The sequence below is a fragment of the Pholis gunnellus genome (genome assembly GCF_910591455.1).
Source record: "Pholis gunnellus genome assembly, chromosome: 21".
NCBI classification, from domain to species: Eukaryota; Metazoa; Chordata; class Actinopteri; order Perciformes; family Pholidae; genus Pholis; species Pholis gunnellus.
In genome coordinates this window covers 3,580,293-3,593,775 of record NC_136548.1, presented here as the reverse complement: position 1 = coordinate 3,593,775, position 13,483 = coordinate 3,580,293, and the positions used below count along the sequence as shown (strand labels likewise).

The window sequence follows — 13,483 nt, the reverse complement described above, 5'->3', positions numbered from 1 at the left end:
AAAAACCTGGGAGAAACAGGGAGGACGTCAGTTTTTTCTTCCCCCACCTGAGGCTGGGTTTGAACTGCCTCTTTCACTCCTCCCGCCGCGCATTGTGGAGACAGTTCTGAAACTCATTTTGAAGATAACAGGGCTCTAAAAGTGGTACGTTCGGGGTTGCGTTTGCTTTGACTGACAGGTCTCTAAGAGAGGGCTCACATCATCTCTTCTCCCCAAGTCTGCTGGCTCCAAAAACAAACACTGACGAAGTGGCAGCAGCAGCAGCAGGTGAACCTAAATCCACTATATCCTTGTTTTTCTACACATCTGCAAACCTAACAGTTAAACGTTAAAAAGGTTGCATTTTGCAGCATGAATAAAACAATAACTATTGTTTTGTCCTCCTCAGCCCAAACACATGGTCCAATATCAGCTTAGACGTACTCCGTCTGCACTAATAGGCCAAGTTGGATGAACAGAGTGGTGTTCTTTTACACATCGTGTCACAGTATTCAGGAGTGTTTAGGACACTGAACCGGTCTCCGTCTCTGACTAGAACACACTCTGTAGGTTTGCGAATGGACGGAGGACAGAATTGTCCCTAACAATCTTTGAGCGAACTTGCTCACATTTCCTTTGGAGTGAAGTCATATTGGGTCATTCTGATGAACCCTCCCTGGAAGCTGAGATCTCCAAGACGACCTAGCATGCTAGCATTTGACTGGCTGGGGCTACCTGAAGGCTCGCGACACATGCAAATATCACACTGCAGGGCGTTCCCATCCAGCGTTTGGGGACCGCCGTTTGTTCCCCATGTAATATTTTCCGAAACCTAACAACGTATTTCACGATATTTTCCAAAACCTAAACAAGTAGTTTTGTTGCCTCAACCTAACTTAAGTTGTTTCCAGGGAAGACGGGAGTTTATTTTGAAAAGACCGTAAGTAGCAAAAATGGACACGTGTTTTGCTGTTCTTTCGTATGAAAATGCCCAAAAAATGAGGAATTACTTTCGTAAGACAACATCGGAACCGTTGAATGAGGATACGTTGCATACTAACAGACACAGAGACAGCTTTGTCTCTCTACTCCGGTTTGCTTCCCACTGAAATGCTCGGGGAAGAAGCAGTGAGCTGCACTTCATCGGAGGTGGGGAGTCGACATTTGTGCGAACCGTTAGGCCACGCGGTCGTGAGATTTATGCCTGATCAGAAGTGTTTTCATTTAGTTGTGTTTTCGAAGAGGCGCAGCACACAGCTGCTCCACTAAACTTGGTCTCGTCCAGAACGAGTCCCAAGAGGGTTCTGTGTGTGAATAATGTAATACACAGCAGACTATAGGGCAGATGGATTTTTATGGATTTATTTCTTTCTTTATTTTTTTTTCAAAATATGACAACGATATAGTTCTCCGAATGAGCAGAACGTTTTGAAAATCTTGCTAAAAACACATATGAGCTATTGAAGTCCAGGGGTTTATACATTTCAAATGCATTAATGTATGTATGTGAGGTGCACATTTAAAAAGAAGTTACTTCAGCAGATAATATGCCCCCCCCCCCCCGTTTAAAAGTACAACCTACACACCCGTGGTTTTCCAACTTGTCCCACTTCCCCTTTGTAAAAACGTGTCGCCTTTTTTTCCCTCCAGTGAGTGCCAGGAATAGCTGCTCACAAGAGTCTGCTGCAGTGCCCTCACACTCAGTCATTCAAGCACTATCACACAGACTCACTTCTTTCCACACAGCAGCAGAGTTTGGGCCTCAACATAATATACAGGAAGTCACAGAAACGCGTTTGTATTTATTTATCTTTGTTTGTAATTATAGCCTTTATAGAAATGTAAGTGTGTCTGACATTGTATTCCATCCTTTATCCTTTCTGTCTGCCTCGCAGAGCACTTTGTAATTGCTAGTTTTAAAAACAAGACATAAATAACCTTTATTATTATCATTATCAGATTAACAGATTAAACCTTCATTCCACAACATGAGACTAATGTCCTCCAATCTAGCGTTAAACATTGTAATTACACAGACGGATCAAAACTAAGAACCAATCAGCTCTTTGATTAGGCGGCGGCCGGGCGGTTTCCCATCATGCCCTGGGTCTACCGGTTGGTGAAGAGCGGCCGCGCTGCCGGATTCTAAAAGACGATCTTGTGAGAGGTTATGATCTCTTAGCGCTTTTTTTTTTACCTTTCCACTTTCTAATACGGATAGCGTAAAATGTCCTCTGTGTGGAAGTTCTCTAGCGTGAGCGAGTGTAATTTATTCCCGTCATGCTGCTCAGAGAAATCGCAGTCTCTCTCTCAAGCACGCTCCTGCTTATAATCAAGCTAACGGCTAACGCTAACAGAGGTCGCGTTGACCTACGTTATGATGATTAAATTATACCGCTATCACGATGTGTTCAAGTGTAATCTTGTAAAGGTAGTTTTTGGCAAAAAACATAAATAATTTGAATAAAAACTAATTAGAGGGAATTATGACCCGTTTAACTTCCTAACACTAAGCAGCTTATGAATCATAGTTAATACTATTACTGCCAAGACACTATGAATATAGCTTCCCATCCTTTTTTCATCTCCATGACATCATCAGCTGTGTCTCGGCTGTGCGTTAACACCGGCGTCGATTACTGAGGGAGGACCGATGACGCCTGGATGAAACACCCGCTCCTCTGCATCGGCGGCCCCGCCCGCTCACCGCTCGCCCTCCGTCTCCGCCTCCCTCGCACGCAAACTCACACTGTTCCTGCTTCCTGCTGCAGGACACACATCTGCGCGGGATTATCAGATTAGCAGCTGGAGATTTTCCCTGACGGGTTCCTGTGTGTGTGTGTGTGTGTGTGTGTGTGTGTGTGTGTGTGTGTGTGTGTGTGTGTGTGTGTGTGTGTGTGTGTGTGTGTGTGTGTGTGTAACGGAAAGAGTGAATTGGGGCACTTGGATGGCGCAGTTGCGACTGGGTTTTGTTTTTTTTGCCCGTGAAAACTCACCGTCCACCTGTGGTGTGTCTATGTGTGTGTGTGTGTGCGTGTTGATCTGTCACAAACGCACACTCAAGCACACACAGACACACAATCCCATCTCTCCCTGTGGTAAATTACAGCTGGCATGGAGGTCGTCTCACTCCGGCTGGCTGATGGACTTCAGATTCCTGAGCAGCAGATGTGATGAGCTACGGCTGCTTGGGGGCAGACAAGGTGGTAACACACCCACACACACATTTATACTACTATATACTTGTGAGAACCCGGTATTTGTCCAAAAAGTCGGTGTAAGCCGTCCGAAAACTCTAAATATTGTCCTTTTGCTCCGTTATTGTCATCTATAGTGGTTATTTGCATGAACACACTCAATCCAAATGATTAGGAAATAAATGGTTGTATTTTAATTTAAAATATATTATTTTTATGGCCGCAAACATTTGAGTCGGCTGAACTTTGGCTCCTTGCAAGTGCTGAACGCAGACTCAGGAAGGGGATTTCAAAAGAGTCAAAGTTGATGAGCAAATTCCAGACCGCACTCAGATTCAGTGAAAAAACTTCCTTTGCCTCCACTGTTGTAGAAACAGGGACCATTTAAAATGACTTGGCAAACGGGCGATGGCACACACACACACACACACACACACACACACACACACACACACACACACACACACACACACACACACACACACACACACACACACACACACACACACACACACACACACTGGCCCAGAGAGTAAGCAGAGGAAGATCTGTGCAGGACGCACTGCGCGGGCTGCGTGTGCCACAGGTTTTGGTTTTTTTGCAACATAAGACGCACCGGCTCAGGGCAGAGGAGGGAGTGTTGCAGGCGTCCCCGGTAACGCCGGGCGTTTGCTCGGTGGCATATGGCCGGGCTGGTGGAGACACGTGTTATTGTCACGAATACACCGCAGGCCTCTACCCTGTGATTTCATCATCCCATTTAAATTTCTAAGCTTCCCAGAGGGCACGTTTTTATTTGTTTTTCCCTCTCTGAGGCTGCCGTGTGATTATCTGAGGTGGTCACAGTTGCTCACAATATGAGGTGAGAGGGACACGGAGATGACTCATTTAACCCTCTGAACCCCAAGAAGTTTTGGGGCGTTTTCTGCTCCCGTCATGTTTTACTGTGTGGCCTTGATTTTCACTGCATTATGAGTCCTCTTTGGAAACAGCAGTCATGGCTAGTCATGGCAGAGATAACTCAAAATATATTTTGTGCAGTATAACACAGTTACAATGCCATAAATCATAAAAAGAAAATAAATGCAACTTGAATTTCTTTGATAATATATTTTTTTAAAAATTGGAAACCAATGGAATCTATTTTACTCTACATGCTGTATACATTGAACTATTTTTTTAAACCTCTACTTACAGCATCTCATGTCTTCTCCTCAATGCTCTGTGATCAGCAGCCTGCACTTCTGTAGAAGTTTCACAGATGTTTATGTTTTTTACAAGATGCGGTTAAAGCAAAGGGTTTATTTGGGGGCAAGATTTGAAATATCACAATTTTAACCTTCGTTTTGGCTGCTTTTTCATGCGAAAGCGTTCGTCGCCAATGACGTGTTCGAGTACCGTCAGAAAGAAAGATTCCAACAATAATGCCGGTTTTGACGGCTTCTTGCTATGATAAAAGGTGTAATTTCTGAGATTGTTTCAAGAAAGCTTTTCAATCCCCCCGCCGGGTGTTGAGGTTCAGAAGGTTAATGTTCCTCTGTCACTGGCGCCAACCAGGTGTTCAGATTACTTTGCCTTGAAGCCGATGATTAGCTTCCGCAGCATGTTTTGAAAAAAAGAGGTATGTGTCAGGTGGAGACTTCATTACTGCCATTGCAGTCTCGATGCTACTTCTGCTGAACAACTGAATATTGAACTTTATTATCTTTCAGTACTCCCATCCAACATGTTCTGCGAGCTGAAATAGCATTTTAGCATTCCACCCTGGATGGCAGACAGGAAATTCACAGAGTGGTCAAAAGAAGAGGGTTCATTGTTCCGACGGCCCATTATTCTAAAACCCCAGTAGTCCAAACAATGTCCCCATTGGCCCATCTGTCCAACAGCCCGTTGTCCTTAAAAAACAAACGCCCATTGTCCCCAAAATGCACGCTCCCCCTGCAACAAACAGAAGCACATGGCTTATTGTTATGTAGCATGATGTCATTGGACCTTCGCGATTTTCATGGCAAAGACATGATCTGCCCTACTCTGATTGGCTCGTACTCGTTGCCTGAGCTGGTTGGGTTGGTTTAAGTTTGGCAAGAGGAGTGAGATTGGTCAGCAACCAATGGGTGTGGCCGTGACGTCACCCATTGGTTTGTGGACTACTGTTATGAAGCCTTGAGTTAAGCGTTTTGGCCGCCGCATCTTGGTTTTTTGCAACCAGCTAACGGAGGTGACCATATTAGGGCTGCAGAGGAGTGACATTGAGACACCGCATATCACTCTGGTAGCGGCAGCGACCTGTCAATCACAAGGTAGCCCCGCCTTATGCTTTATGGTCTATTTGACTCTAAATGGACCATCATTTACTAAATGAACATCATGCTGTATTGAAGACTTTAAACTAGAGATTGAGACCATAAACTCATGTTTACAATGTTTACTGAGGTAATAAATCAAGAGAGAAGTAGAGTCATTTTCTCATAGACTTCTATACAATCAGACTTCTTTTTGCAACCAGAGGAGTTGCCCCCTGCTGGTCAGTAGAGAGCATGCAATTTTCAGACACTTCCGCATTTCTTTCTTTTCCGACCACGAGGTGGCCGCCTGGTTGCAATCCAACTCCTCTCCACTTCCCTGGAGTCAACAAGCTATGGGCGGTTCTCGGCAACGGAGCAAGCAGCAACACCAGCAGCCGAGCAAATCGACCAGTTGATAGGGAGCGCTTCCCTGAACGGGCACTGTGTTAGTTAAATACAACATGGGAGAGAAAAAGAGAATCAGCACGTTCTTTACCACTCTGTCACAGTGTGGGGATGGAAGCATTTCTTGCTTAGGACATGTTAAGGCAAAGCCGAGGAGTGAAGAAAAAAAAATAAAAAAGGCATCCGTGTGTCTGAACAGATGGGAGAACGGCAGACAGAGCTGTTTACCTGGCACATAGTGTGAAATCCTGTTTACGGATTGGCTTTTTGAACAGAGTGAGCACACAAATACTGAAAAAAAAAAAAAAAAGATCCCATGAAAAGGAGAGGTAAAAACCCTGAATGTGTGCTCATGGTACAGCGACAAACATATTCCTGCGCTGGCCTTTAGCCAGAAAAGAATTACACTGAGTAAAAGCACACACGACAAGTCTTTATAGATCTGGACACAACTGGAGTCCGCCGAAAAATCTATACTTATTTTTTTTTCTCCTCCTCCACAGCCAGACTCTTCTGTTTATCTTGTTGGTCTGAATTTGATTTGGTCATTCGAGCACAGATCCAGCCTGAAGGCAGCCTGATCATTTTCATAATGGTAGACAGCTCCGTCAATACTATACTTAGATACCATAGAAACTTGAACTAACTGAATCACAGCCAATAAATAACGCTGATTATTGCTCATAGTTCTTTAGACAAACAAAACATAATTTGAGTCAATTAAATGCTTTGGCTCATTTAGGATCATACCAGTGATGTTTAAGCCTTTGGTTGGACAGGTCACACAAACAAGACTTTCACCCAGGAGACCGCTGTTCATGTCCCATGTGAAACAAAGACAACCTTGACCGCTTAACTAATGCCAGTTACGTAACAGGCTTCCTTATTTTAACCCCAAACCACCATCTTTTCCTAAGCCTAACCAAGTACTTTCGTTGCCTAAATCTAACCAAGTAAACCTAACCTACCTTTGAAAGTTTATTTAGAGAGACTGTGTGCAAAGAAACGAGCGGGAACTGTACATTTCCTGTGAAGAGGGAAGTTTATTTTTTGGAAACTGTAACGCCATCTCTGCTGCGTCTAAAACTGACGCTAGAGGGGAACCTAGAGCGTTGTAGTTTTAAACGAAGAGCCACTGACCAAGCATCGGTATTTGGCGAGTTGGGAGTGCGAACGTGTTGGGTAGTACTTTATTGTATAAAACATTATTTTGCACTTTGACTCATATTCAAGCAATGCATTTCCATCCCCTGTACAAGCCACTTACATTTGCCATTTTCAATAATAAAAAAGCATCCGTATCCATAGCAATATCTGTGATTCTGGACAAGGTATCACTTGATCTAAAACAAATGTTGTGGTATTGCCCGGCCCTGGTTTGAAGCACTGGGAGCATAAAATCAGGGGGCCAATAGGGACCCAACAGGTTAATTTAGCCCCTGGGCCTCATAGTGGATCAAGCCGGCCCTGCTTTACACCCATCACACCGTTTTATATTTATCATCTATGCTGCCTCTGTGAAATACCATGTAGACATGAAAAAATTAAAAAATAATTTCATGCATTAGAAATGAGGCTTCCTTCATCATGGCTTTTAGTGGATTGTGTTACAAGATCACGTGAAAGAAAAGGCACTGTTGAAACCCACAGAGCTGACTGAATATGACACATGAAACAGACATAATGGATTAATGTAGAGACCAAGGAGGAGGTTCAGCTTCAAGCGTTCTGCATTTAGGCCTGTGTAACATCAAAGCGCCATTGTCAGATAACCATGAAACCATGTTTTATCATTAGCGATCTGCAATGAAATGGCAACATCGAGATAATTACTTCCCATTGTTTCCCATTTGCGTGTTTTCGGTAACCAAAAGCACCAGCACTCACCCGAGTTAATGATGTTGACGAGCAAATGCGGGAAAACAAGGCATCGCAAGCACAATCTTTAATCCGCTAACTTTTGGACAAAATAAGGGAAATAAAAGATGTTGACAAATCAGAATGGAGGAAGAGTCTCCGGAGTGGGGACTCTAGATGAGATTGAATCTACATTAACATCGGGTCTGTCAGGGCCGCCCCGCTAGAGTAATTTACAACAAGGGCCAACAGTCAAAATGTAACAGGAAACGGTTGTGCCGAGAAACCCCCAGACCACCTGACCTCTGGCCTCTGGCCTTGTGACGGCGTCTGACCCAACACAAATCGAGGGGAATTTGGTTTGTGGTGCTGCAAGCATCAAATAACATTTCAGAAACTCTACAGCAGCGTTTATGTCCAGAAATAACGACCCGATCACTCCACAAATTACAGAGGAAATAGTCCCAGATAAATGAGGCAGGCTCTCATGTTGCCACAACACTGGAGCACACTTCAGTTCCAGAGCTATGCGTTCCACTCCTTTTATTTATTTATTCAGGTCTTGGTAGCTCATTAAATCTGCTATACACAACATATTCAGGCCAAGGAGGAGGAATACAGAGGTGGAGACAGAATCCTGTACAACCAGGACAGAAACAAAAAAAGAGGAGATCAGAGTAGGAAAGAGGAGCTACGCTGGAAAAGCTGGAAAAACCAGACAACCGCTCAACCGTCTCGGAGCAACCCTCCATCACCCGTCTGAGGGATAGTAGTGTGCCCCATAAGGCTGATTAGTAAATGTAATGCAAATCATTCCCAGAGTTAGTAGTAACAGCCAGGCAGTTGTTTTGAGTAGTGAGTGAACTGTATGGGTAACCTAGATCTCAGCAATAAAGACTTTTGGGGAATTTCTTTTCACCTCTTAAAATAAAAAGTTGCCGCACCATTTGTGATCTGACGTTCCACAAACATACCGGCAAAACTGGGAACTTTTCAATACTTACTCCTTTGCACTATTTGTATTTGTTTACAATTCACAGAATCACTAAATAGAATATAGTATATATAGAATTTACATATTGCCCATAATAAAGTTAATTCTGATGTGTCAGAAATGGGACATGGCCAGTGTGAGACTTTGAAACCTTTCAGAATAACGATTATAGCTCATCGGCTCTTCGCCCCCTCTGAGTCGGTCTCCTGCTCACGGTCATTGGAGCAGCGCCAAGCTTTGCCTCTTGATTACATCACAGATTAGAGTGTTGAGCACTGAGGAGACTTTCATGTCCACGATCCACGCTCGACTGTGCGGGGATAACAGCCTCGTCTTGAAGTCTGGTCTGGCTGCATTATCCCCTGACACTGAAGCTATGCGGTAACAACTGGCCGAGCTCCATACGGTCCCATATTTGTGAGAAAAGAAATGCAGACGATCCCCAAGCGTCGCCAGAGGAAGGCTTTCGCTGGAAGAAGCGACGAGTACAAATGACACACGGCAAACTCGCCAGTGTTTTTCTTTTTAGAATCAGCACGTCCACATGAATAGTTCTGCTGAACACAGGACACACAGGTCCTCTGACCAACAGCAGGACCGAGTCGAGACACAAGCAGCACGGTATGAAATGTCCTTGTTAAAGTGGATTCCGACCGCCAAGACAAAAGGATGAAAAGATGATTTAGAAATCTAGCGAGATATTGAGCGTGACAATTCATTCTTGAGTGTGGAGGCAGCGGTTCACAGCACAACCTCTGCTCAAGGTGCACTTACTCGCTTGTGCCGGAGCTTTCTAGCGCTCATTTGAGAATGGAAAGTGTTCGGAAACAATTGAAATGCGCCGCAAAACTAAGAGCCATAAACTTTAGTAAAAATCGTTTTTGTTTTTTAAAACTGAATTGGTGAATTCAAATGGAAGCAGCAGAAGGAGAAGCCTAGATATTATGGCTGTTTGATGCATAGTTTGAGTCTGATTTAGAAAACAGCAGATCCTACACTTCCCATAATGCAACTTGATAGCATCATTCATTAGACCTTCCCCGCCTCATCTTTTAAACTCCACACCTGAAAAATGTTCAGTGTGTACCATCCCAAGCCGAATGATGGTGCTAAGGCCTTTTTACACACGAATAAACAACACGAAAATGCAATTTTAAAAAACTGGGGCACACCACCTGAACAAATAATAAATGTCCATGGCTGAGGAAAGTTCAATCAATATTTAACCGAATGGGCTGTAATATATTATCAACTAAAAAAAGAAAAAATGAAGGGCTCAGAAAAATTAAAACGCCGAATGCAGCATCTTTCCCAATTCATTGTCTATGGAGCAGTTCCACACTTGGAGGCCTCTAACATTTGAGTTTTAGCACTCTACTGTTTTGGGAAACAGTTGTTCATGTCAGCTAATATATTATGTCTTCGACAATAAGGAACAACACGTATGAATTTTGAAAATAGCCGTAGTTCCCCTTTAAGAAAATGACACGCTGTGATTGGGCGAAACAGTTCAGCATATATAACTTAATAAGTCACTTTTTATACTACAATAATCACTAATAAATTCAACCACCCTTCCGCCCCGTATACTGAAGCTAACATTAACACACACACACACACACACACACACACACACACACACACACACACACACACACGTTTCTTCAGAGGACACGACGCAAAAACCGAGCGATGGTCATTTATGAAAACATCGCATTCTTGCCAGCATACGCACACACGCTCTCATCCACGTGAGCAAAACTACAACATAACGTCACTCAATAACAGTCACAATATGAAACGATCTATAGACAAATCGTGTGTTTCCCTCTTGGATCACGTGCCGAACAAAGAAAAAGGTACGACGCACCTGCCGGTTTACCGCGCGTCTCTTTTCTTCTACCTGCATTCATTTATTTTCAAAATAAAAGCACCAACCTCTTATAGTCTTACTATTATAAAAAAAATAAAAGACAAAAGATGAAAAACAACCCATCATCTGCTGTTTTCATGTACACAGTGCATTTTCATTGTGGAAGCTGGGTCTGGGGGTGTTTAGGGGGAAGCACTAGTAAGATGTATGTAAACAGCTGAGTAAATTATGGTCGAAAGTATTTTAACAGGTGAACTCACTTGGTACCTCACTTGGTTATTAAAGGCCCCATCTGAAGCGGAAGTCAGTGGTAGAACGAACATACAGTATCGAAACTCCTTTCAATGAACTCAACATCATGACTCCTCGCCAATATACTCATTGTTAATCTTGTCATTATCCTGTTCCTGGGCGATTATTAATACATATTCTTACGGAATAAAACACATTGTCGGGTGGGGCGAAGCACAGCGGTGTCACATGCAGCACACTCATCTAAACCTGCGGGCCTATAGAGATAAAAGAGGACAGACCGGCGTGCGTAATGCGTAAATACAGTGGATTACGCACAAGTTATTTTTACTGTTGTGAATTTACAGATGTATACCTCTTGCAAGATTGGATGCAAAATAAAAACAACACACATTTGAGAAAGTCTCTATTCAGTGTTATAATTGTATTAATTTCCACATTTATGAAGAACACAGTTATATGCAACTTTTCTTTATCCAAAATGTCGCCTTTTTTTCGTGCGTCGGCGCGAGAAAAACCACAAAACATCTGCCTTGATTTAAAAAATAACAACAACCTCTTGCAAGAGGTGACATTTTTGCCACATTTCCATTAAAATACTCAGTTTTTTAGATGAATACGTAGTTTAAACACATTTAACAGGAGCGCGTCTTAACATCGGTCTGTTGCAAAATCACGAATCCGCTGGATAGCAGCGAAGTGAAGGAACGCGTTGATGCGCATCGAACGCATTGATAAGCGCTCGTTGGCTGTGGACGCATCTTGCCTGCACGGCGCACACGCGGCATGACCTACACTGCGCCGCATCGTTCACCGTGTGCGCACAGCGGCTGCATCCATCTGATAATAACTGACTGAATTAAGCCCAGAGACTTCACGATGACGGAGAGGATATGTGGTGTGTGTGTGTGTGTGTGTGTGTGTGTGTGTGTGTGTGTGTGTGTGTGTGTGTGTGTGAACAAAATAATCCATGATGTTCAAAGTGGTTTGCAAATTTCCTTTTCTTTTTAAAAGCCCACCCCCGCGTGCGTCAGAAGGCTTGCGCATCCAGTCCCGGAGGCTACACGGCGACTTTCTTGAGTCTCACACACACACACACACACACACACACACACACACACACACACACACACACACACACACACACACACGCAAGCACACTGAAAGATCGACAACCAAAGACTAAATAGAGCAGGATCATCCCATGCCCTTGCACACAAACCGGGGGTGCGTTTAGCAGTTCTCTTCTCTCTCCACCTGCCACAGCGCGCCCCGACATGCATTTCCTACCCCCCCCCCCCCCCCCCCCCCCCTCAAACCACCCTCACTCTCAACCATCTCACAACATTCCAGTGAAAAGTAAAAGAAAAACATATATCTGATGCACCTGCCCCCCCACGGAGACACCAATGACGCCCATAACTCACCTGATATGCAGACGATCACATTGGCGTGAAGAATGATCAATATTTCCCAAATTATATCCATCCTCTGTCTTCATTCCACGTGCATTACGCACAGATCAGAAAAGATTCAAAAGAAGAAAATGGAGCTCTCTTTCTCTCAGTTGCGGATGTCCTGCTGTCTCAGGCTGAATCCCGCTGTACACCTTCCACCAGGTATTTCCACACCAGACGCATAGCAGGTGATCAAAGCCTATAAGGAATAAATTTTGCACCACTAAATGTAACAATTCCAGAGGTGGTGGTGGTGGTGGGGAGGGGGAGAGGGGGGTGGGGGGGTGAAGAAAAAAAAATGGATGAACTCCAAGACAAAACAGCCGAGCAAGGGACGTTGATCCTCCTGTCAGTTCACTGTATTATTCCAGTGCGCCCTTAGAACGCGACACGTCCGCCCATCCATCCGGCGCCGTTTCACAGAGTGGGCATCCCGTTCTCACCGCGGAGAGTCGCACATGATCGTGTCAGTGGGGAGCTCTGTGTGGAGAGAGAGAGAGGGAGAGAGAGAGAGGGGAGAGAGGGAGAGTATAGTTTAATGAGGTGGGGCAGCTGTGGGATCGGACTAACACCTGGAGACGCCTCGCAACTCAGAAACTCGCATCGCCAGGTGGCGAACCTCCGATCCAGACTTCTCAGACGAGGGATCCGAGCGTCGAGCCGCGCGGAATGAAACCAAGACTTCCTGTGCGGACTGTCAAAATGAAGGCTTCGGGACGGTATACCTCGACTGTTGCCTCATTACCGTGTCCCCCATCTCATCTAGCAATTATGACAAATAATAACAAATAGTGGAAGTAAAAGGTGCAAAGAAAACATCAGGAAACATAAAACTTACTATATAAAGAGACTCAAAATCTAGTAATAATGTGATGATAGTCAATCAAATCGGTGTGTCCACATTATTAAATTCAAGGCTTCCATTATTTGTGCTACTCATTGAAGCACTGACACTAGTATAACCCTCGTTATCACACTGAGCACTTACACATTCCCCTTTGAATTCTTGTCACGTCCGTTTCTCAAATTCATGCTTTTAATTTGAACACGCATCCACCTGATTTCCGGTCATGTTCCTGCTAACTGTGTTGAGCTTGATGCAAGGTTTGCTTCGCTTGCCATCCCACCACACACCCAGGGCACACGCGCGCACACACACGCACGTACGCACACGCGTGCACACA

At 44.2% G+C, this 13,483-nt stretch overlaps 1 protein-coding gene across 1 annotated transcript in view; it reads right to left on the bottom strand.

Moving 5' to 3' along the window:
* ca10a (carbonic anhydrase Xa) overlaps window positions 1-12,330 on the bottom strand; it is a gene marked incomplete at both ends in the record, with an annotated part of 182,842 nt that extends 170,512 nt beyond the window's left edge. Inside the window, one exon of the mRNA XM_079182823.1 lies at window positions 12,270-12,330. Within this exon, the coding sequence (XP_079038949.1) occupies window positions 12,270-12,330 (61 nt within the window). The remainder of the gene's footprint in view (window positions 1-12,269) is intronic.
* Window positions 12,331-13,483: the final 1,153 nt, after the last annotated feature.